The sequence below is a fragment of the Lonchura striata genome, chromosome 2 (genome assembly GCF_050655825.1).
Source record: "Lonchura striata isolate lonStrDom1 chromosome 2, ASM5065582v1, whole genome shotgun sequence".
NCBI classification, from domain to species: Eukaryota; Metazoa; Chordata; class Aves; order Passeriformes; family Estrildidae; genus Lonchura; species Lonchura striata.
Window position 1 is genome coordinate 123,103,636 of NC_140704.1, and position 26,242 is coordinate 123,129,877.

The following is a 26,242-nucleotide window of genomic DNA, read 5'->3' on the forward strand; positions in this document are numbered from 1 at the left end:
AATAATTTTTGTGTTTCTTCCATGGTGCCCTGTGATAAAAAGGTCAGTTTTGAAATGAGTAGCGTACTATATTGGAACTAAAATACTTGAGGAAGTGTCCATGGATATACTATCAAATTTTGGAGTGAACAGATTTGATCATTGTGTTTTGGAACTGGAGAGCAAATGACCCTATCAGCAAAGCATCACAGATGTGTTTGAGGAAAAAAGATTCGGCCAATGCTGACAGTATCACAAGTCTTTAATTAATTTTATTAATTATTGTTAGCATGGAGTAGGGTTTCACTACTGCTGTTGACAGAGTGCTTGGTGAAGTCCTATGGCAACTCACTGATGCTTTGAAAGATATCAGATCTGTCTCCCCAGCTGCACTTACTTACAGCCATGTTAATGAGCAGTGTAGGAATTTCCTTATTGTGGGAGATACTGTGTGACATGAGGCACCATCTGCCTTTTTGCTAAGAATCTCTTACAAGAAATGGTTATTCACAGTTAAAAACTGCTTCAAAGTTGTCCTATTTTTCCTCAGTGGTTGACACAGTATTTTTCACTTTGTCCCAGACTGGGGAGCTTCATACATGCGGTTCTTGTATTGGAAGCAGCATGGCCAATCTCAAGAAGAAAGGGTGAATGCTGACTACAGAGGCAAAAAGCAAAATACTCTGGAAAAAAGATTAAAAAGAGCTTGTTTTGTGACAAAGGAAGCCAAGTGTGCCACTGTGGCAGTTCATGGTGTGTCAGTTTTAGGTGCTCCAGGTCTTTCTCATGCAGAGGTCTTTCTCATCTGGTTTGGGTTCCTCATAGATTAGGGCATGATCTGAAAGCACAGTCAACTCATCACAACTCATTAGAGTTGTGGTTATCTATAAATTACTGGGAGCTAAAACCAGAACTTTTGAGGCTTTGAGTATAGAGGCAGTTGTAATAACTATAGTCTGGATTGCCATTATCTTACTTGGTCTTTATCAGTAAAGCTTTTGTGTTTGGAAGTGAAATTCTTTAGGCCAAAGCATCCTTTAGGATAAGACAGAAGCTGGTTAAGCATGAGTACAAAGCAGAGACTTAAGAGTGAGCGTGGAGATCCCCTAGCAGCACTGGTTTGTACGATAGGTGTGTTGGATGGCCACCCAGTTGTGCAGCCTCTGTTACATCAGCAATGTGTCTGCATCCAGATCCATGGCCTATGTCGACATCTCATTCTGGCTGTCTTAAACTGCTTTTGTTTAGCGTCCTCAGTTTAGACAACTTGTTCTTTGAGGCTGAGATTATCTCATGCTATTGCATCACAATTCCTTCTGATCTCTCCATAAAATAATTGTTGTCATTACTTTAGGTCTTTATGTACTTACGCTTTAATTCCAGCAATTCCAAATATTTGCTGTGATGTTCTTTGTATGTTTTCTTATCACCAAAAGCCCTTATTCTTTTCTCTCTCTTAGCTGCTTTTATTGGGTACTTCTACCCACTGTTTAATTTACTCTCTGCTTCCATAATCAGATGTCTTGTTGAAACTTTTTAATAGCCTTTTGCCTGTGACTTCTGCATGTTTTGTTCATTGCACATCAGATTTAAGTATAGAAACATGAAAACAGAGCATGTTTTTTTCAAGGTGTGCGTTAGGATGGCCATGTTCAACATTTAAACCCTCTTTGATACTACCTAATACTGCAAACACTTTTTAGAAATAATAGCTACAGTGGTCACCCTGAATTTTTTTTTTTTTTGTTGAAGTCTGAAAGCATATTTTGAGTTTGTTTTTTTTTTACTGTCTTTTAATTTGAAACTTCAAGAAAAATTCCTCTTCATCAGACTGGATGAAGAAAGTACTAAGGCAAGAGGCCTGCAGTCTGCCTTTTTGACCTCCTTGTTATGTGATAGCCTGTGCATGAGTTCAAGCCTGTACTTCTGACAGTCTTGCAAACCTCCCTCCTTATATATATATATATATTTACACAGTTTGTGTATACTTTAGCCAAACACTGCTGTATACCTATGCCCTTGTCTTTATTTCTGGTAATTTGCTTGGGATTTTTCAATAATTTGTGAACTGTTCTCACTCCAGAACTGCATGCTCCTTGGAGGACGCAAGAACACAGATGTACCCCTGGAGGGATATCTAGTGACACCAATACAGAGAATATGCAAGTATCCCCTTCTTTTGAAGGTACTCACAAGATTTTTATTGAGGACTTTATACTTCCTGTATAAAACTGGTTGCTAAGCATGTTTCCTAACTCCAGGAACAATCTTTCTATGCAGTGAATTATCTCTTTATTAAGATATTGGACCCAGTCTTGCTCCCTTTAAAGCTGGTGGCCAGTCTTCTGACATTAGTATTAAAAGAACTGTGGAGTTTGGCTGGATCAAGATGATTAGCTCTGTTCTGCTTGTAATTCTAAGATTCCCTCTCTATTGCTGGACAGAAGAGCCATTTGGGAGAATTAATGAGACTAATTTCAGTTGAGTTCAATCATGCCCTTGCTTAAAATGCTTGGGATAGCAGTTTGTTGGTGACATACTTTGATGATGCTAATTTACCATCAACAAACTGAAAATGAAAAATGTTAATGGATTTTTTTCACAAGAAAAACTGTGAAGTAACAGTAAGGTGCTGTAAATGGTTTTATGTACAATTATTTGTTTATTCTTATCATATTGTGACAACTTAAATAAATGAAAAATATTAATGTGGTGAAAAATATTAGATAGTCATACCTCTGAATTTATAATTTACCATGTTAGGAAATAAAATACAAGAAAGTTAGTATTTTAAACAAATCATGCTTAACAAATTAAGATCTTGTATTTCTTATAGTTCCAAACTCTGAGAGAAAAAACAGAGCAGATTCTACTCTAAAAGCTACCTGAAAAATGACTATTAGACAGTATTTTTCACAATGCATGTGTGAGTTTTGATGTGCAAAATTGCCAGTTGTGAGGCATATCACATAAAAAAATCTAGTAAGAAACAGGTTAGAATAAAAAAGTTTTTAAAACAGATAAAAAATATAATCATTACAATGAGGTGTGAGTCATCCAAGAGAGCTGTGGCTTTACAGTTCCCTTGGTCTATTTTGAAATTATTTTTCTGTTCTATTTTTGAAAAGCATACAGATAAAACAGGGGAAAATGACTAATGAATTACTCTAGAGCAATGAAATGAATATATTAAGAAAATTTAAATACAGGGTGTGGTGACAGTGGGGTTAGGGCTTTGCTGAAGGCTGTTCTCAGTCAGCCCAGCTGAAAATGGGGAGTTGGTAGTTTGAGGTGGAAAATGTCAAACAAATGCTGGTGGCTCCACTTTTGCTTATCAGCATGGTTGCCAGTACATCTGAAATCAGTGAGTCACCTAAGCTATTGTTCACTGCTTTGCTGCATTGCATGAGGTTAAACAATAGTGTGGAGCTAAAGGAATGTGTTTTCTGCCCTGAGTTGCAGGAAAGGCAGGTGTTAATTCTGACATGACTGAACTACTGGTTTTTAAAGCATTGTTATCCTTGCTCTTGAACAGTTGTATCCTGCAGAACTTAAAAAACAAACAAACAGACCCAAACTCCAAAGCTGAAGATGGAGAAATGTTGGAGGAGAAAGTAGCTGAAATGCAAAATTATTCCTAAATCATGATAATTATTCATTCTTAATGATTAGTTACTCTTTGAGTTTTAGTGTCCTACTAGGACCATTTTAGAGATCAAAGGCTGCTTTCTTTCTTTATTTTATTTTATTTTATTTTGTTTTATTTATTTTATTTTGTTTTATTTTATTTTATTTTATTTTATTTTATTTTATTTTATTTTATTTTATTTTATTTTATTTTATTTTATTTTATTTTATTTTATTTTATTTTATTTTATTTTATTTTATTTTATTTTATTTTATTTTATTTTATTTTATTTTATTTTATTTTATTTTATTTTATTTTATTTTATTTTATTTTATTTTATTTTATTTTATTTTATTTTATTTTTTCCTTTTCTCCCCCCTTTTTCTATGTCTAAATAGGAATTACTGAAGCGGACTCCAAGGAAGCACAGTGACTATGCGGCCCTAATGGAAGCTCTCCAGGCCATGAAAGCTGTCTGTTCCAACATAAATGAGGCCAAGAGACAAATGGAAAAATTAGAATTTTTGGAAGAATGGCAGTCTCACGTTGAAGGATGGGAGGTACTGTCATTACTGTCATAAGATTTGTTGCTTTCTATGTTGAGGAGGGAGTGACAGTTTTCCACAAGTACATGTTGCACTGTTTTTGTGATCCCGAGGTTCTGTCAAGTCCACAGTTCTGTGAAGTCACAGCTTTTGAGATCTACTCAGTAAGTTAAGTTGTCCACCACTGAGCAATGCTGTTGGAAATAGCAGACTTTGAGGAAGCATGGTTGTTTAGCATTTATATTAACACATATCTCTACACACAGACACATTTATAAATCCTAATTTAAATGCTGATTTTATTTTACTGCTGTCTATACTGGCCTAGCAGCACTTTGGTTGAAAAATAGTTTGTTTATTGTTTATTATTGGTTAAACATGGAACCTTTAAGTTTTTGTCAGCTTGTTGGTAGTCTCTTAAAATTGGCTGAGCTAAAGTAATTTAAACATATTCAATGGAATCTGTGTGAGATTTGTGGGACTTTTTAATGGTTTGCAAATGGAAGAACTTTAGTGCTCCAACCAAGATTTGTAAAGTAACCATAGACCTGGTTCTGAGTTAGAATTTTAAGTAGTAACCAGAAGAGCCACCCTTTCCTCAAGAAAATGAGATCAAGTAGTTGTAGCACCCAAAACTTTCTTTTGAATTACTCTGAGCACTATTATTAGTTCATAAGGAAAGACAGGTGCAGATAAGAGTGTATCTTTAAATTCCCTTGGTTGTTTTGTATTGATATCTGAGCTGACTGCACTGGGATGGAAGGCAAACACAAATGAAGTTTCAATGAAAGAAATATAAAGCAAACAGTGTAATCATATTCAAAACTGACTTAAAAGACCAAGAGGCAGATTTCAACATGGAAGTGTTGTCCTTTGCTTTTTTGAATACTTTGCTTGAATATGCTACTTCTCTTCCTGAGAAAGCTGCTTAAGAACTGGAGGAAGAGGTTTTATCTCTTTAAGCTTTGTGGAAGGCTTGCAGACTGGGAGATGTAGCAAGAAAAATGTGTTTGTTGCACATTAGTCTGGTACTGGAGAATCTCAGTCTATATAGTGGGAAATTTCCTTTGTGTGGTGCCTAGGAAAGGAAGGGTTAGGGATGCGGATGGGACACAGATGGGACATTGGAGCAAAGAAAGCCTCAAGGCAGACCTGTCTGAACTTTTACTGAGAGAGTTCCTCACAAAGTCTGACAAATAACAATTAGAACATTGACTAGAAAAGACAACTTTTAATTATATATTTATAATAGGTAAAACAGCAGAAATAAATAGTTTGTGCACAGCTCTGTTCCCTCCCTACACCTCCTGATTTTAGTGTACCTGCTGTTTCTTGAACTTCGCTGTGCCTAAGGATGTGCTCTGGTTCTGCAGTAGTGGATTTAGCTTTCCCCTGTCATCCAGAAGGATTCAGCAGAACAAGCCACTGTCTGAAAGGAGCATAGATCTGAACAAAGACCCCCCCCAAAATACTACTCATGATACCACATAATTATTTCCTGTATGCTCCTGATCAGTGGACTTTTGCAAACCTTTAGTTTGTTGTTAATTGAGTAGTGTAGGAAGACTTGATTCATTGTAAATGTGGATTAAGTAACTAATTTTACTTTTATCAAAATCCCTCACGTTTCTTCAGTGCATTTTATGATTTGAAATGTTTTACTTCAGGTATTTTTTTCCTTCTGTAGAGGCATTTTCCAGAACTACTTTTCCATTTCTGGCAAATCATCTCATGCTGGATTTCAGTGCACTGTAATATTTTAGTACAGGATGGTCACTATGAATATACCACTAAAATTCACTGCACATCGTGAGAAGGAATTTTAGCAAGTAAAAAAGTGATAGAATTGCTGATCCATATTCAGACAAAACTTTCTGCACTTATTAACTATCTGAAAAAAAATTCAAAACAAATGCCATTGTATTGGTTGTAGCATTTTGAAAAAGAGAGGATTAATATAAAGTAAAATTCTAAATGTTCGAATTGAGAGGAGGTCTAGTTGCTGTCACTTAACAGCTCCTTCTTTAGACTCAGTGAAAAAGTGTTTCTTCATGTAATTAGCTTGAAGTTGCTAGCATCAGCAGTAACTTGGGAAGGTTAGTGTATCTGAACATTTAAATGTTTATTTGGTAACCTCATGATAGGAGCAATAGCAAGTTAAGTGCTCAAAACTTTATGGCAAGGAAATTAGCTAAATAATCCTTATTGTCTATCACCACTTTATTCCAACCATTATTTTTAACTTTTCAATTAAATTTTCTACTGCACTACAGTGATTAAAAGTCTTCTACTTGCTTCCAGTGTCTGCATCATAGATATTTGTCAAATCCTTCTTAATGAACACACTCAAGTATAAAGTTACGGTATTATTAACTCAATGCATTGTTAGTCATATAAGTTGTTTAAGAATCTACTGTTCTCAAACCTCTATCCCTGAACAGGGAATCCACTTCCTGCAGGAAGTTTCTTCTGGTAGGAAATATGGTTACTATTGAAAGTGTGTTAATGAGACTTATTCTCCCTGTGCTCAGTATGTATTCTCTCCTCTGTAACAAAGTAATTTCTACCAGTCATGGTGGGGTTTTTTTGTGGTTTTTTTTGTTTGTTTGTTTGTTTTGGTTTTTGTTTTATTTTTTCCACCTCCCCTCTTCCTAGATTTCATTTTAGAATTTTACCTGTGCTTGAACTCTGAAAGAGTGCTGTTGTCTTAAAATAGGACAACAGTTTCCAGTAGAGTTATGCAGTGTTTATTGTATTTTAGCTGATCGGGTTTGATATCATATGGCAACCACAGGGTGCACAATCTGGCAAAATTGCCTTGATCTTAAGATGTGCATCTTTTTCATACATAGTATAAGGTTAGTCCTTGAAATGGTCAGAATTCCAGAGCATGTATATGAGCTAACAGTATTTTGATGGATTCCCAACAACTACAAAAAACGTTCCTGAATGCAATGTTTGAGAGTGGATTTAATTAAATAAACATCTGTTTTTCTGCAATGCTGAAAATAAAGAGGCAAACTTGTTGGAGATTTCCTTCCAGAAGGAAATGCTTAGCACATTGCTTGGCCCCAACTAGAAGGAAGGGGAAAAAAAATAAAGACTATTTTTAGAATCTGATCAAAGCATGACTTGAATTCCTATACTTAATTGTCATAAAATGAAGCTTGTGTTTATTATGATAAAAATACAGATTCATGGAAAAAATGGAACATCTGTTTCAAGAAAGATGATTTTGACTATAATGACTTTCTCACTTTATTTCCTAAGTGTTTTAATTTATTGGCCTGAATTCAGAACTTGTGTAGGTGGCTATCTCAGTTGAAGAATGGCTCAGCAGCTCAAGGAGTCTCTCAGTAAAATTAACTTGGATGTTTCAGTGAGAGAAGAAAAAATAAAATTGTTGCATTTGTTGTAAGCTGGAAGCTGAACAACCCAATATGAGTCATAGGCCAACTTAGTGACAATAGCATGGGGTATTCTGTTCCTCTCCATTCCAAATATTATTCATTGATGTGATTCCATATCATCAAGTAATATTTTACCTGAGATCTAGTCTCTCTTCTTCCAGTCCTTTCATTTTTTGATACGGTCGTGGTAGCCCAGATTTCAGACCTCTCACCTGAGCTGCTTCCTGAGTTAGAATAATAAGTGTCTGACTGACAACCAAAGGTTATCAGAAGCCAGTTATACTTAAATAGCCTGCAGACTCCAAGATTTTATGGGTTTTTCATTTCCCTACCAGCTATCCTCAAAGGGCACAGAGTATTTAGTTGGGGTGCTACCTACAGAAGAGGATTGCTGTACAGTCTTTAGTGACCCAGTAGAACAGATGGAGGTAAAATTAGTCTAGATTCACAGTATAAGCTTGCTTTGCAGGTTGGATTTTTCCCTCAGCTGAATTATTTATATGATTTGTTGGAAGATCATTAAAATAGGTTTGTTTCTACAATACATGGCATTTGCAAATTGACAGATTACAAAAACACTGGTTTCACTGAAAATAGCCCATGATCTACTTGCAGGTACTTTAAATATAGAGAAGCATGGATAGCATAGTAGTAGTGATTTTACATTTAGGCTGAGCAACTTTTTCATTTCATCTTACAAGCACTGAGTTTAAATGTCCATTAAAACTTCAAAATAGCAAATTGCTTTTCAAATTCAAGTTGCTCATATTGGAAATGCCTGTGGTCGTTTCAGTGCAAACACTTAATGAAAACACATTTGTGTCAGGAGGTTTTGGTAATACTTGTTCCAAATATATTGTAGGTAGTGTAGTTCAGTTTTAGCTGTGCAGCAGAAAGTCTCACCTGCTTCTGGGGTGAGGATGACCCCCTCATATTTTACTGCAGCCTTGACCCTTCCCCCATGAGACAGCTTGGAGCTGATAAGTGAATTGTCCTACTGGGCTGGTTATCAACTGTAGCTTTGTGTTCCTGTTGAGAACTCTTGGGAGAGTTAAGGTGTAGTTCCATCCTTTATGAAAACTTGTTGTGGTTGTCAGCCCTTTGGATTGCATGGTAGATATGGCAGTGCCTGTGTGTGCTCTATGCTTCATCCTTCCTCAGGCATGGTTTTCATCTCTAAGGGATGTGGTGGAGAGCAACGTAGAAGCAGCAGTGCTTTCATGTAGTATGCCCTTCCATTTTTCTCCATGCCCACCCAAAGTCTAGGAACAGGCAAATCCTAAGTATTACATAGGCAGGGGAGTGACAGGGGATTTTTCTGCACTAGCCATGTTAAGTAGGACACGAAGATGTGACTCCTGATCCTGTTTTCTTATTCCCTTGGACTTCAGCAAATAAAACAGCCCTAACAAAATTCACTGACCTGTGATCACACCAGCATGGGTTGTGATCTTGCCAGAAAGTATCTGAGAAGTAACATTAACACTGTTCAGTCTTTGGATGAAATACCTCAGAGGGAAAAAAAGTATCTCTAGAACCTTGTTTTCGTCACCTAGCAGTATATTTTACAAAGGGAAGAAAATTAGGAGGATAATAAAGTGTAGTAATGTGGGACAGACAACCCTCACTGCCATACAGTCACGTTAAACTTGAATCATGAATGAGGCAATTGTAAATAAGTCAGGTAGCTTGAACTATAGATACTTAAAATATGTATTAAATGTGTTATTTTATGACAAGATGCTGGCACAGTAGCAGATCTTGCTAGAACTGTTGGGAAAAGATTGTGTTTTTCTATACTGAAAACTAAATTCTTCAATAAGAAAAGAAAAAAAAATTTGTAAAATCTTTTCCATGAAAAAAATCCCATCATTTTTTAGAAAGCTGAAACTTCTTGTACAATTTTGAAGCCTTAAGCTGATATTTTTTAGCTTCCTTACAAAAAACTACTATTTTTCTGCCAAGTTGAAGTTTTGTGAAAAAACAAACCTCTTTAGAAAGTATCCAACCTTTTAAAATGCAAATTGTTAATAAGTAAAGCAAATAATAATAATAAGCAAATTTGAAACACAGAATAAGATATTGTTTACTCTTTAATACACAAAAACAATGAAATAGAATGGAAAAAAGTGACCTGTTTTTCTGTAATTATAGTGAACAAGCATTACACACAGCCCTAATTTATGCCTAATTTATATCACTGAGTGTGTTTTAAAATGTTTCAGTGCTTGATTTTGAATAAAACTGTAAAATTAGCATGCTGGTACTGATGCTGTGTTAGGAAGGGAAATATGCTGGAGTGGCTATAGGTGACATTCATCTCTGGCTTGTTTGAGCACTTGATCCTGAATGGAAGCAGTAGTGGTTAGTTAATACAGATCCTGGAGTGGCTTTGCTTAGAGACCAGGATTGTGCTCCAGTGTGGGGTTGTGCAATCTCACTTATCTCTGTAAACAGACTGCATTCTCCTTAGGACAGTCTGAGCTATTGCTCAATGTTCACAGCTGTGACATACAAAGGATGGACAGTAGGATGAAGAACTGTGAGAACAGAATGCATAATCACTTCTTGGCTCTTAATTGAATCCATTTTTCTTTGGACTACTGTGGTTAGATCAAGAAGAGGAAGTAACTGCAGCTATCACATGCCTAAACCATTCAGAACATGTGAAGATGACAGAAGGGCCCTGGCTTTTGCAGGTTTTCCAAGCTGGCTTTGGCACACTCAAGTCAGGAAACTCTTCAAACTCTGGGTGTATGCTTGATGCAGCCAACACAATAGATAATAAAATTATCAATAGGATTGCATGTCTGGATGGACATGCACATGGACAGCAGCTCTGTCCCACAGGAGCATTCCCCAACAGAGCATGATTTTTCAGACTAGAAAAATGTACCTCAGAATTCAAGGTAGGCTTGCTTGAGAGGTAAATTTCTCTTTGCAAGACATAGAAGTACCATGATTTTTTCATATAAGTTGTTTTGGAAAATATTTTCCTTTCTTAAAGTTGCTTCTCTTTGATTTTATTAAAATACCTGATGACCTTTTCACATGAATGATCTGTCTTGAGGCAAAAATGAGCCATGGGGAAGTTTAATCCCAAACATCTAAACCTTACCAAAATTCTGATGTCTTTGGAGTAGGTTAGAAGGAAGTGTATTAGACAGTCCTAGCTGTACATGCCACTCTTGGCTTTGCCCAAGTTTTATATCTTGTTGGTTTTTAATTTTTGTTTCTGTACTTAGCCTAATCTAGTGTAGAAGCATGCACCCTTAGTGGTGCTCAAGTCCCAGGTTGCTTCAGCTTCCAATTACATCATGGCATAGATTATGTCTTGTAAAGCCCAATTTTCAGACATTATGGAATAAAGTTACTGAGGATATGAGTTATTAGATAAAGTTGACCTGATTTTCAGGAGAGATCTTTGCATAAAAGTAATATAATTTAGAAACTTTTTGTTATAAAACTGTATCTATTCACAAAGCTAGTGTCAAACATCCTTACAGATTACTGCATAATTACAATGCAATAAATTACCATGACTTCTTTCCAGAGAATTTTTATACTTGTGATTTTGTATAAGAAACGTTTCCTTAGTTGAGGCAAAGTACTTCAGTTCTCACTAAAAGAGTAATCTCTTTCCACTCAATTTTAGGGGTCCAACATCACAGACACATGTACAGAAATGCTGCGAAGTGGACTACTACTGAAAATTTCAGCAGGAAATATCCAAGAGAGGATATTTTTTCTTTTTGATAATCTTCTGGTCTACTGCAAAAAAAAGCACAGGTAAATGATTACTTTCAAGAATAATGTGTTTTTCTCACAATAGAGCTAATCATGAGTATGTTGTTCTGTAAGAACCGCACCATAAAAGTTATCATCTTTATAAGAAACTTATCAAAGAGAATTATTAATTATTAATTATTAATTCAAACAACTGGAAAAAATTATATGGATGCATAATCCTAGTGGTGAAGTGTCGGGGAAAAGAATCTGTTTTGTCAGCCTTCTACAGCAGGTTATATGTGATGGTCTTACTCTCTTCTAGGCAGTGTAAACAGTCTCAATTTTTCATTCAAACAGATTAGTATTGTAGCCTGTGGAATAAAATAAGTCTCTACAGATTTAAGTTTGATGCCTTATATTTGTAATCGGGGAAAACAGCCAGAAAGCTGCTGCTTGCTGCATTCCAAAGAGCAATCTCTTAGTTCAGCAGCAAGCTTCTGTAGATAATGTTGTGAGAAATAAGGGTTCTCCTATGTACGTATATTTCTCTTGATGCTCAAATTTGTCTCTTTAATCCAGAAGTTGTTTTAGAGTAGCCACTAAATACATGTTACTGGATAGATATTTGAGAGATTCCTGGATACATGATACATCTTCTTCTAAAATTTCTGATATTTGTTGTAGTTTATTGTCCAGCAATTACAAATAAGTTGTTGGTTACATAGTATCTTTTCAGCTGTCTTCCACTAAGTTGCATAATTTTGTAGCCCTATTCTCGTTAAAATGCACTATTGGATGAAAATCTCAAAATGCATGAAAGGTTGTCTGTGGTTTTTTAGTTACGAATAATCATGTCACTGGCTGGTACCATGGTGGCATCTCTGCAGATATAGGACTAAATAAATTTAGAATATAATTTCAAAATTTAAGATGAGAAATTAATTGATTATTTCCAGCAAGAAACTTAAAATATTGATTGGCAAGTATGTAAAGAGAGAAATTGTATTTTGGTAATTTTACAAAAATTGCCTTGCCTTTATGGTATGAGATATTTAATGTAATTTTTAACCATCCTTTTGTGGCAGATTTGTGTAAACATGGAATGCTATATTTGGGTTTACAGTTTTAAACTCAGTAGAGATATTGGAGTCACTCACTTTGGAAAGAAAAAACACGTGCTACTGAAACTTTATTCTGGTTTTGCTTTTATACTTTTTTGTATTTTTAATGTATTACTCAATTTTTGAATAATAAATTTATGGTGTAGTAGGGTTACTCATAAGACAGTAATAATGTAATGATTGAGAGGCAGGTAATTTTATGAAAATTAGTACCTCTTTGGAATGAATAAAGGTCAAAATTCAGGAGATCCTTAACTCTTAGGAGCTGACCTTTATTTGATATACACTATTAATTATCATCATAGGCAAAAATTGATAGACAATAATCCCTGCCTTAACTGAGGTGTGAAAAGCTGTCTAGAACTGGGGTTCTCCAAAGGCAGTGGCTTCACTGGGAACAGTAACAGCAATGCAAAGTGCTTTGGAACATAATGCAGTGAAACTGCCACAAACTTCAGCAATCCTTAATCACAATTCTTGGTTAACCCTTATATTAGGAAGGAAAGATGTCTTCATCCTTCCCTACATAAATCCCACTTATGGTGCTAACATACATAGGTCAAGATTTCTATCCAAAGATGTTCTCATTTAATTATTTTCAGTCACACTACTCCCATGCTGAATTTTTAGACTAATGGGGAGACTAGATCAGCTGGGAAGAAAGGCTCTCCTTTTTTTGTCTTTGATGGCAGACAACAGCATATAGGTACCCAAGTGTTGGAGCAGAGCTTTTACAGAGTGAGACTTTCCTGATGAGCTCTCATTCAGGCAGGAATTTGCAGCTGACTCTTACCAGCCATAGCATCTTTGCATTTCCCTCAGCAGCATCCCATTCAGCATCCCATTCCACAACTCAATTGCACAGGTATTAAGGTGTTGTGGTCTCTAAATCTGCGTGTACAGGTAGCAGTGTAGAAACATAGAAGAAGGGAGTGAATGGTGTGCTCTTCTGTGCTTTCTTTTTTCAGGAGATTGAAGAACAGCAAAGCATCTACAGATGGCCACCGTTACCTTTTCCGGGGCAGAATAAACACAGAAGTGATGGAAGTGGAGAACGTAGATGATGGAACAGGTGAGTATATTTGTGTGGCTCATTTCCAGAGCCATCTTTTGAGGTGGTGAAATCAAATGCAGCTTCATGATTTCTTTTAGAATGGAGGATGCTCCTTATATTTAGAAGGAAAGAGGAAGATGCTGTTTTAAAAGCACTGTCTGTTAATATCAAAATTCTGCTTCTGTGACACATCATTGCTTTCATCCATTATGAGTTGGGCAGCCATAGATGAGTATTTTATCTGTACATGAACAAAGTAATAAAATAAGGTGACATTTATTGCTTAGCTGAAATTACATATTTAACCTCACTTTACAGCATTCCAGCACTCTTAAAGAACTTATCCATAGGTACATGGTATATTTATAACAGCAAGTGGAAAACCTACCTCTGTTGGGATGAAACATTATAAATGCTGAAATTATAACATAAGGAAGGATTTTTAAAAACATCTTTAGGGATATAATCCATAAGATTATTTAAAATCTTCCTGACATATATTAGCAAAGTGGAAACCCAAAGTATTCCTAGACATGTCAATTTTGTTTTGGAAACTTGAGTTTAACCTTTAAGCTTAACAATAATTACTTTTTCCTGCAATTAAAATATTTTGGGTTTTTTTAATGTAAAGCTAAAAAAGTGATGTATGAAACTTGCAGTGGCATTGCAAATATGTAAGTCTGGCAGGAATTCCTGTGAGTTATGTATTGCTTCTCCTGATATTTTAAAAGTGTTTGGTTTGTCCTCTACTATGGATTTCAAGCATTTCTCAATGTAATTTTGTTCTAGAATTGAGTATTAAGAACAATGAATTTACTTCTAAGTAAACTTCACAGGAATTGAATATTTCTTTAAAATTTGTTTTTAATGTATTCCTGGGTTCCTTGTCTTCAGAATAGTTTGCTCACTTCTTGTTTTACAGAGTAGACAGTAGAATTGACTTGGATGAAAAATTGACTATTGTTCTTATTGCAACAAAACAGTTTATTGGAAGACTGTTGTCTCTTTCCTTCATCTCATATTTTACAACTTTTATTCATGTGTTATGTTTTTATTATTTCTTATTTTATAATTTTATTTTTGTCATTTGGATTTTGTTTTTTGATCAGTTTGCTTCCATTTTTAGGCATTCACATTCAATTTTATATAAAAAAAATACATTAATAAATGCTTGGAATTAATGACTGAAGTGTCTAGAGCTTAAATTTTACCAGTGCCAGAATAATTACTGTAATGCTGCAATGTGGGATGTCTGCTACTATTCCCAGGATTGTTTGGCTTTTCTGAGAGTATTATTTTTCAGTCTTCTCATTTATGTTCCAGAATACCATAGCGGAGCATTTTGTGCAGTACTGGTACCTATCCCATTTTATTTTATACTGTATTAATGTCTGAGAGTAGGACTAATAATTACTTTCTTTTCTGTACTGAGTTTTATCTTACCATTTGTACAATTTGTTAAGTATTCAGAATTCACATCTTGTTCCCCAGAGCTCTTGCAATGCTTCTTGGCTTGGTTCTGTGGACAATGTTAGCACTGAACCATTTAAGCTATTGATAAAAATGGTGAAAAATGCTGAACATACGGTGATGTCACACTTGATTCATTGTCTTTGCTTACCAGACGTTTTTTATAAAAACTTCTTGACATCTGTTTTGGGTTATGTCCTTCACCAGGCCCCCTCATTTAGTTAGTGATTTCAAGCTATCTGTGGGTACACTGCAGTGAATTTCTTCAAGCCTCTTTGAGTTGAATATATTTTATTTAATATTCATTATCCTGCTATTCCCCTTTTCCAACCTGTATCACTGCCCAACGTTTAGCTTTATTTGTATAAAATCTCAGGTTTTGTTTATGCAAAAAAGAGAGTTGATTATTTCAGTCTTTCCTGTCATGTACTGTTTGACTTCCTTTCATTTATTTTCTTTCATCTTCCTAAATGGGCTTTTGAAATAAAAGGCAGTTTCCCTGTTTGCAACATATCACTTTCTAAGACAGCATCTCTTTGCTTCTAAGTGTTAACATTACTATGTCCAGAGAATTATACCCACCATCTTCTTCTTGATGAATATTCCAAGAATTCAGTAACTATTCATCTTTAACTGACTCCTGCCTACATATTGTTGTGCATTTAGTGTTGGCTTTAGGAAATGTTTCTTTGATCCTCTCTCTGTCCTACCTTTCTTCATTTACTTGTTCTAGCTATTCAGTCCTTGGTATTTTTCACACTGTTCCTTTTCCTTCCTGCCTGTTTTTCTTCCTCAGTGAGTCCTGAATTATAATGTGGCTAAGCCCAAATAGTCTTCCTCTATGCAGACACCAGTTGTCTAATTTCCTTCAGCCCCAGGAAATTTTGCTACTGTACTCATTTCCTATAGCCTTGTACCCAGTCCTGGAGGATTCATGTTTCCTTCCCCCTGAGCCATATCAGTTCTTGTCACATTTATATACACATTATTTACAGAATCCATACTCCTTTCCACACTTCTGCAACATCATTAATAGTTTGGTTAGTCTGATATATAACTTACTAGAGTTGGTGGATGCTCAGTCCCTAGAAGCATTCAAAATTAGGTTGAATGGAGCTCTGAGCAACCTGATCTGAAAATGTCCCTGCTCATTGCAGGCTATTTCCAGCCCAAACTGTGTTATGATTCTTTTTACTTGCATTTTTTCCTTATCACCACATTTTCTGCTTTTCCCATGTCAGTGTATCCAATATCCTAAGATTTATTTTTCCTTGTAATTACTGCTATTTCATCCCTCCTTTCTGTGGTTTTCTTTGAGATTTGGAAATTTCTATGTTAATTCCCTGGCCTGTGACATCTTTCTGCCTTTTTCTGTTCACCCTCCCCTTTTTTATTTAATGCTACCTGCTCTTTTCCTTCCTTGTGAGACTTCTGTGTTTCCTCTCTTCACACAGATGTTTTTTCTTTCACTCAGATCATGATGTTCTTCTTTAACCTTTCTTTACTGCCCTGCTTTCTTTACTGTTCTCATTTGTTACACCCAGATGTCTTGTTTCTCATCCCCTGTAGTCATTAGTGTTTGAGCTGTTTTTGTCTCATTGCATTCCAAGAGGAGTAACATCCTAGTGTCACTTAAATTAGCTTTGCATGTGCTTTTTTTGGTATTGCATTATTTTATTCTCTTTAATCATCTATTACCTATCAATTTGTGTGATTCCTAATTTAGAGTGGAAGCTCTGAGTGCAGAGTGCTTGTATTATCATATCTGTGCAGGACTCTTTGTCATGCACTCCATATGGATCTCTTTAAAGAAATTAAAGTCTATTGAGTCTAGATGATATTTCCACAGTTCCTTACTGCAGATTTTGGGATCCCCTGCTCACTTTATATAAGGAACTATGGAGCTTCATGGAACAAGGCAACTGAGAGTGTTTGCTCTCAGCATTGATAGATGTAGGAATGTAATCTTCGTTTTTTGTGGGTAGAAGCATAGAAATAGCAAAACAGATTCCCAGTGTGGTTTATTATCATGCTAATGACATGCCTACAGAAATTAAGAAAGCTTTTTCTGAGAAGCAATTTTTCTTTGATGAAATTAGGCCTTGGCTCAGCAGTACAGTTGGTTTCAGCTTTCTTTTTTTATTTCAGCACCATGAAGCGCACTGCTTTTCTTGATTGCACTGATTAAAGTGGGATGCATATTAGTTATCAGGGCAAACTATTTATGGTCTTAAAATAATATGGCTTCACAAATATTTTCAAGTATTAGAAAGGTGGTTTTATGGTAATCGTATCCTTTTTTTCTGTACCCAAGTTTCTAAAATTCACTTTTGAGAGAAAAATACATTTCTAAAGTCATTCATCAGCCATTAAATGAATGGTACTTAATTTATGAATAAAATCACTTGAGACTTAGGAAATACCAGATTTATGTTTGCTTCTAGTGTAGTAGTTCTGTCCTCTAGTCTTGAACTGAGACATGATATAGAAAAAACACAACATGATAAAAGTAGCTGGAAACTCCACCAAAAAGTACACATGGAGGGTGGCAGTTGATAATATGCAGCAATTATTTCCATGGGGTTTCTGAGCATTGATGCTCCTAAGAACCTCTAAGAAACATAAAAGTACTTCAGTACAGAGACTTCTGTTTTTTGGTTTTTTTTAAGGGAAGAAGAAAATTCTTTTTTATATGGCTGCAACAATTTGCTTCTTATGCATCACTCAAAGATATGAATATTGAATTTTAAACAGTATATTGCAGTTCAAATTACTTTAATGCATTACTAAGTCACATTGAATGATGATGTCATCTTTCATCACCTTTCATAGGGAAGATGTAGGTTTAATGATTTGTTGATCCTGCTTGTTCAGACTTGGCATGGAGCAAACAGCAGTCTCGTGCTCTTCTTCCTTCTGTAACCATTATGTCAGGTTTGCAAATTATTTGCTTAGCCTGGCTGCCAGCTGTGATTGATTGCATTGGTGTGAAGAGCGTGCAGATGTGCAGAGCAGCTGGGCAGGCAGGCAGGACATGCACACCTCCAGCTGCCCAGATTTTGCCCAACAGCCAGGTCAAAGAAGGTAGGAGTTTATATGGGATGACAGTGTAATACTGACCTGCCCTTGACTATGGGCATTGGGTGTATTGGAGAGAACAAATCAGTCATGGGAGCCTTGGAGAATTGGTCCCTTTTGTGGGGAGCATGAAGAGTAAAGGAGAAAGCAGACTCATAAATGGATTCAGATTACCCTTCAGACAGAGGCTGAAGTGCAAGTGGGCATCCCAGCAGGTCGTTACTATGGCAAAGCTGGACCACTGCTGCACATTTTCATCCACCTGCGTTCAGTGCCCTTTGTATACATTAGGCAGTCATAATACCTAGCTTGGTGATTGGGCCTTCCCCAGAATTCTGTGAGTTTGTGGTGGAATGAGGTGAGTGTGGTCAAACAGCTGAAGTGCTCCTGGCCCTGCAGTTACAAATCCTCAGATGCCAAGGAAGCTGCAAATTTAAAAAATCATTTCCACATTGACAGATTCAAGTGTCTGGGCACACAATTTTTTTTTTATAATTAAGTTACTTAAGCTACTAAATTGACACCAAACTTTTGTCTGAAGTGGGGTAATCTGAATCCATTTGTGAGTCTGAGCCCTCATTTTTGATGTTTTTTTTTGGCCACAATTTTTAGTGCTATAAACCAGTAATCATTTCCCTACACAACATGTCTTGTGATGATAGATATACAGTAACAAAGACCACAGGAAAATTATGACCCTGTGTTTTTATATGTATTCACCTCTAACTTAAAAACTAAACAAAGGAACCTTAACTTTATTTCTGCCTCTGATCCCCGAGGGTCTGGAGTCTGTCATTTGAGAGTTTCTGTCTGAGACTTATTTCTTGTCCTTGACTTTTGGGTCTGATTTTGTAAGTGTATGAATAGTATGATGGGTAATTTTCAAGAAACAATGTTTTTAAAGAAACAAAGTATACTGTGTGTAGGCTATGCAAATAAAAATATGATAAATAGCTGAGTGGCATAAACATGATGTTGAAAAAATGACTTCATATTTTTCCCTGTCACAGACTTGCTTGCACATTTTATGTGCTTTGAGTACTAGAAAGTTTTGTTGGTTTAGAAGTTAGCCATCAGTCTCATGATTTTCTAGTAGTTCCTGACATTTCCCAGCCCAGTACACAATGCTTGGCTGCTTTCCATCTAATTAAAATGCAAAGTTATTGAAAGGATACTAGCATGTCTGCTGAGATTTATGATAAATCTTAGCAAGCATTTCAGCAAGGGTTTCAGTTTCAGAAAATCTCATCTCATCATAAAAAATAGGGCTGAAAAAGTGTTTACTAAATGAAAAGCTGCGTAGTTATTGCACTAATTCAGGGTTGGCCTTAGGATTTTTTTGCTCCTTAATGAAAGTTTGTGGTGAGAAAATATTGACCTTTGATTTTTCTTAGTGTTTTGTATTGTAGTTGATAGCTCCAGTTTTTTAGTCTGTGTTTTATGAAAAAAACATTATTTCTTATCATAAAGCATTTATCCCTCACAATTTTTCCACCAGAAAATCAATGCAATCCTTGTGAAGGATAGTTAGGGGATTAGTTTTGGAATTTCGGAATGAGATTTATGGACTAGCATGGTAAGATCAATTGCTATAGAATTAAATATAGAGTAATAAATAGTGAATAATTAGATTTCTATAGCATAGATATTTTTACATGTTGCATGTCAGGAGTTCTAGTTATCTAAGAACATCAGCAACCCTTGCCTCTCATAATGTGCTTATCAAATATGAGGCTGTTAGGAACATATTTCAGGAATTATGCATTTGGTTTATTATATTCCAGTTTGTTTAAACTAGTAAGGGTAGATATTTGCTTATTCAGGTAACCAGTAAAGATTCACCAAATATCTGTGCTTTGATTACTTGTGAAATTGAAATTGTATTTCCCCCCTGCATATTTAGTCCTTTTTTACACTTAATAGTAAATCAGACAATCACCACAGCAACTCTGAGCAATTTAAGGGGCAAAAGCACAATGCTGCTTGTTTAAGGAATTATTTATTACAGTTTAACAGTACTCCAAAGTACTGTTATCTTTTTTTTTTAATAGGACTCTGCCTGTTTTAGTGTTGACTTTATACCTTCTTTCATATGCTAAGCAAATCTGTGTTCCACTGTACAAAGAACACTTTTTACTAAAATCCAAAGTACAGTTTATTAAGTTATACCACAGTTCACAGCCACACAGATAGCTTTAAATTAATTTTAATTCTTCTGTATTTTCCGGGCTTTTATGCGTGGTGATAAGTTTTTTAATAATTGTGTCAACTATTGCTATTGCTTGTTTTAAGAATTGGTGCTCTTTAAGCAATTTTATCTATTCCTAGCTGACTACCACAGCAGTGGCCACACTGTTATTAATGGCTGGAAGATCCACAACACGGCAAAGAATAAATGGTTTGTATGCATGGCAAAAACCCCTGAAGAGAAGCAAGAATGGCTGGAAGCTATTTTGAAAGAGCGAGAGAGGAGAAAAGGTAGGTCCATAAACTTCCTTGTGTTGCTCTGCCAGAAAGCCATACTGTATTTTTGTGTTGAGATATAAAGCAAAACCAGCTGGTAGGCAAACTTGTTGTGTCAGGTTCAGCTGAAGATTTGTGGATATCAGCCTGGGAAAAATGAATCAAACTTGTACTGGGAAGGGCATAATGTCTTGAATCATATATGCTGGTAGTAAATCTGTTTGAGGAATGGGGAGATGATTTAATCTGTGATTTTACAGCTTATCCTCAACCAGTAAAAATTGTCATAAATTCATTGAGACCTGTGTATTATTGTGGTTTGTGGTATCTGAGGGTCTATCCTAAATGCCTCAAGGGATTTGTATGCACTGATTTCCTTTGTGACTGGCCATTTGAATCACTGAAATGAGCAGGCTTTTTGTGCTGGATCTTAATGCAGATGATCCAAACTGAAATGGTACACAACACATTCACAACTCCATCTTGGATGTATTGCCTCCTACCCAAGAAAATAATCACCATTTCCAATTACCTTGGGAAACGATTATCTTTCTGAGTAACTGAATTAAAGTGGAAGAATACTTGGATGAAATATAATCCTGATCTCAAATATGACCATGAATAACTTCATGTGTTCAAGGTGAACCCAGCACAAAGTAGAAGCAGGGGAAGATGAATGCACCATCATTTTCTGGAGCTAATTTCATTTGAAAGCCTAAATATCCTAATTAGTAATGCTATTTGGAGCCTTGATACTGAAAGAAAATATGACCTTATATTTAGATCCATGATTTTTTTCCCTGATTTTTGTAGGTTTTCCATTGCCTGTTGCAGTAACTATTGGTTAGTACCTCTGTTGTAAATGGACACTAACAATATTTTCTTTGGTCCTTTAAAGTTGAATACTGGATGTTCTAGAATCTGTTGTAGGACCAGAATTTCAAGTAGGGTGTTTCAGCACTGGCTAATCAGCAGTGTCATCAGGAATTTATAGCAGAAAAGCTAAAAAGATACTTTAGAGGTCTAAACTCTCAACACTTTTAAAATATGAAAAATATTTAAAAAGTGAAAAAGCAATGTGGTGGACATGGTGTCAAATGCAAAAAAAAAAAAAAACCCAAAAACAAACCAGGTTTGTCTGCTTCTGTATAAGGCCTTGTTTGGAACTGACTAAAACATTTTCAGTAAATCTTACTTCTCTGTTAAGTATCATGTCTCCCTTAGGCTCTTGATGCTTTAAGCAAGAAATACAAAGACTAAGTAGTAGTATTTTATGTTGATGAATTCTAACTATTTCACACTAATCAACTGAGCAGCTGGTAATAGAAATGAGTTGGAGCTAAACTTTGGCAAGCTGGAGGTCTGAGGTAGCCGTCCCAAAGCTAATGCATGTCTTAGGATTTTAGCATCCTATGATTTGTGGAAGATTTCAGGTCCTGATGCTCTCAGTGGGTTTGCTACCAAGAAGAAAACCATGAAATGGGGAGGAGATGAGACACACATAGGTTCAGATTGCAACACAGAATTGTCAAAAACTAAATGATTTGGAAGAATCAGAGATTCAAAGGACTGAGAGAAACTAAGCCTCTACTTTTACTTGGAATCTGTGTAGCAGAAGCTAAACAAAAAGGAACTGAACAAATGCTCTGAATTAAGTGATTTAGCAGAGTTTTGAGCTTTTGTAATAAAATGATAAACTAAGACCACTTTGTAGATTGTATTTGCTTGCTAGAGAAAATCAAGATGTATTGTAAACTTCTTGAAGAAATTTTCTGTCGATTTGGTGGCTTTCCTGTAAACCCCTGAGGCATTCATCAAGTTAGAAATTTTTGAAAAAAACCTTTGAAATACAAATTAAGATTGATGATGCCATGATGACCTTACTTGAAATGTCAATACAAATAACAGCATCAACGTCCTCTAAGCTCCAGAAGTAGTATATTAGTTAAGTTTTCTTTTCCCTGGGATACTCCAAGTTTTATTTGTTTGTGTGACATCACTGCTATGTGGTTCTTGGATGGTAAGAGACAATCCTTGTTCTATTCCCACTACCACTGTTAGCTTCTCATGACAGACACATTTCTCCAGGCTGTATTTTCAGAACTAAAAAAAGTACCCGACCCTTACTCAGGTGGAATATCATGGAATTACTTGGGTTGAAGGGGGCCATAAAGATCTCCTAGTTCCAGATCCCCTGCCAAACCTGAATGATTTTGTGGAAAAGGAGTGAATTATCTCTGTGAAACTATCATATGTATACGATAACTTGTTACTACTATTAACTGGAAATTTGAAAAATACTCCTTTCAGTGAAGATCTCTTTATTATCATGTGATAAGTGGAAAACCAAGGCTCCTTATTTTACACTTATGAACACATGACTACTCCTTTGCAAATGTTCATATACTGGAGTCAGTTATTACTACAAAATAAATGGTAGTGTAGAGAGACTAACAAATTAAATTCTCTGTAAGAAAAACATCTTTTAGCTATGCTGTATGAAGATCAGATATTCATGGTTTAACTTGATCATGAGAAAATAATGAAAATCAGTTCTTTAACTTTTTTTCACATGTAAAATACCAGTATTGCTTTTCTGTTTCAGGGAACATACTGAAATATAATGGCAATATAACTTCATAAAATGTTCATGCATTTTTGGCAGGTTTAAAATTGGGCATGGAACAGGACACTTGGGTGATGATCTCTGAGCAAGGAGAAAGATTGTACAAAATGATGTGCAAACAAGGGAATCTCATCAAAGACAGGAAGAGGAAATTAACTACTTTCCCCAAATGCTTTCTTGGAAGGTATTATATGCATTTGATAGCATGAATTCTTACCACCTAAACCTACATTTTAAATCTGCTTTGGGATTCTGTAGAAACCACACTTCATTTGTAATGTCTGTTAGGCCTATTTGCCTCACAGAATTTAGCCAGAACGTAAAATGTTCTGCCTAAAATTTATGAATGTTGCAAAGTAGCTCTATTAAAGAGACAAGGCTGCCAAGGGCATGATGAAAATATGGAAATGCATCAAGTGAATTAATTTCTCTCAAGAAATAATTCCCAACTTTTAAAATTCATTTTGTTTCTGGAATGGTTAGTTTGGAGTGTAAAATTTTATTTATTCCACCTAAGTAATATTTTTTTTAACAGCTTCTGTCCTCCTCTTGCTTGAAGGTCAGGAACAGAGTTAGAAAATAAGGTTTACATGTTTAAATTATCAGAAGTATCTTTATAGTGCCTTATTATGCCTATGGCTTGAGAAGACTGAAAAAGAAATAGATGCCCTTAAAATGTGTATATGAAAAAAAATAATTCGGGAGACAGAAGAGTTATCACTTATTTAATTTGGCCACAAGTGTGAAAACTTATGGTCATAAGTTTTCATGACTTATGGTCATAAGTTAAGTGTAAAAAGCATTTTTATAAAATAGAGTGTTTTGCACAAAAAAAAGTTGTTGAGAAAATACCACTGGGTTCAAAAGAGGAAATAAAACTTGGTAGAGTCTTATGAGCTGTCAGAAGTGACACAGTTGAAGAGATGTGAAATCAGGATTAAGATTAATAATTCAGTTATGGTAGAATCATGTTTCCTCAGTAAAGTTGTTGGATGCAAGTGAAGAGCACACTTATGGTGAGGAGCCATTTAAATCTACCATAAAATGGCTTCTTTTCAGGGCTATCTTTGGAGTGCTTTGAAGAATGCTTCTGCTGGTCCCAGGGCCACCAATTATAACCCATGAACGTGAAAGTTGCACTACCTCATTGCACTTTTCTTTTGATTTGTAACATGCCCATCTTATGTGCTGTAGATCCCATGTCTCTGAACTACATCAGCTTTGCTTTGGTAGAAGCCAGGCATTTTCTGCACATGAATATATACTTGGTATATATGCTCTGGATGTCAATATGTTTGACACACTTTGGAAGTTACTAGCCTACTGTTTATACTGTGTTCTGCCTTCCTGGCATTCCTGCCTTGGGCAGGTGCAGTAGCAATGCCTGGGATTCCTTTATATTGGTTTGTCTGATCAAATGCAGTTATGCCAGTTGAGGATACCCCAAAAAACATGGAAAGTCTTTATAATGTGCTAGGTTAACTTCATGCATGGAAAAGTTCTGAGCAGAAAAGACATCTCATGGGAAACCATATGTAGTTATGTCAAAATAATAGAAAAGCTGTAAAGTGTGAGTTTTTTAAAGGTGGTATGACATTTTGAGGATCATTAGGCTAAAGAATAATTTACAAGATTAGTAAGAAACACTAGTAATGGAGAGGGACATGCAGTAGATGTGGTATGAGATGTAAAATTTGTTTTCTGTATCTGTTTTTTCAGTGAATTTGTGTCCTGGCTATTGGAAATTGGAGAGATACACAAATCTGAAGAAGGTGTTCATCTTGGCCAAGCTTTACTAGAGAATGGCATTATTCACCACGGTAAATAGAGTTGGTTTTAACTGACTTTTTTTCAAGATAATAGTTGTAACTAGAATGGACTTAATTTTGTCTGACAAAAGGATGGTCTTGTTAACACAAGACAGCTTGTGGAATCTGCATTATATCCTTCCAGGGGCCTTATGGGGCCACTGTCCATGTCCATAGCAGATTTACTGGGAAAGGCTCCACTGATTCGGTCAGATTTTCTCTGTGCTGATGGGATCACAACATCAGGAAAAAGCATCTAGAGAAATGCTGCTGTTCTTTTGTAAATATATAAAAATAACATATATAAAAATATATAAACAAATATAAAACTAAATTCTGGGGAAACAGAGAATAGTACACTGCTTATAAGGATTCTAAGCTTTATTAAGGTCAGGTATTTTTGGGAAGGTGTTCAACTAAGAATTTTACATGACAGTGAGTCACAACTGGCTGTTTTGATAAATGTGCCTGCTCATCTGTTAGATGTTACAAGTGGAGCTGATGAATCTGTAACCCAACAGTTAAATATTTTGAATTTTTAGGCCTTCTCTTCACTACATTGTATAGTTACTAAAATTGATATTTTGATGCTGAAATTTGTAGTCAACTCTCTGCATTTAGCTTATTGTAGAGAGAAGTATTACTGAAAGGGTTCAATTTTTTAGCTGGAAAGAAGATTTGATTTCTGCAGGTAATTTGCTCTGGCAACATTTTTCTCTTACAAGAGCATGTCCTTATCTCTGCTGTCACTACAACATATAGTCTAACAGGACCGTATAAGTAAACTGAAGAATCTTCTGGTTTTGAAGTAATATTTTACAGAATATGATAGGTACAGTCACTCAAAACAAAGATGTCAAGTTAGTTACCATACCATCAGAGATCCAGGGTGTAAATTTAGATGGAATCTTTGATAATATACATTTTAATACTGCTGTACTCCAGCCAGCAATTAATTTAATACTTAATTTAAGTTCTTTGCAATGATTTTAGTGTCCTTGACTGGAAAGAAAGTGGGAGAAACATAGTGCCACTGAGCTGGGTGTGTTTTAAACATATGCGGAGTAGGAGGAAGAATATTAAGGTTATTCATCAGTAGTCATGTAGTCGTCATTTCTTTAATGTCAGTCTACATGATTTTCTTCCACCATTATTCAAATGTCAGATGCTATTATGTTTACTAGACACACTGAACTGTTTTCAATAGAATGATTCTGTTGCCAGAAATTCTTCTCCTGATCTTGTAATTTATATCCTAAATACACCCATAGATTTTCTCAATGCAAAGTTAAATGAATATTGTGTAACTTCATGAGATAAAAGGGTAATTA

The 26,242-nt window shown here is 35.6% G+C and overlaps 1 protein-coding gene across 2 annotated transcripts in view; it reads left to right on the forward strand.

Moving 5' to 3' along the window:
* The window catches only part of PREX2 (phosphatidylinositol-3,4,5-trisphosphate dependent Rac exchange factor 2), a 169,538-nt gene that overhangs the window by 46,944 nt on the left and 96,352 nt on the right, over nucleotides 1–26,242 (forward strand). For both annotated transcript variants that reach the window (XM_021555585.3, XM_085573856.1), the window contains exons 5-11: nucleotides 2,063–2,164; nucleotides 4,006–4,167; nucleotides 11,218–11,351; nucleotides 13,381–13,484; nucleotides 20,343–20,492; nucleotides 23,143–23,287; nucleotides 24,823–24,923. In XM_021555585.3, the coding sequence (XP_021411260.3) occupies nucleotides 2,063–2,164; nucleotides 4,006–4,167; nucleotides 11,218–11,351; nucleotides 13,381–13,484; nucleotides 20,343–20,492; nucleotides 23,143–23,287; nucleotides 24,823–24,923 (898 nt within the window). The remainder of the gene's footprint in view (nucleotides 1–2,062; nucleotides 2,165–4,005; nucleotides 4,168–11,217; nucleotides 11,352–13,380; nucleotides 13,485–20,342; nucleotides 20,493–23,142; nucleotides 23,288–24,822; nucleotides 24,924–26,242) is intronic.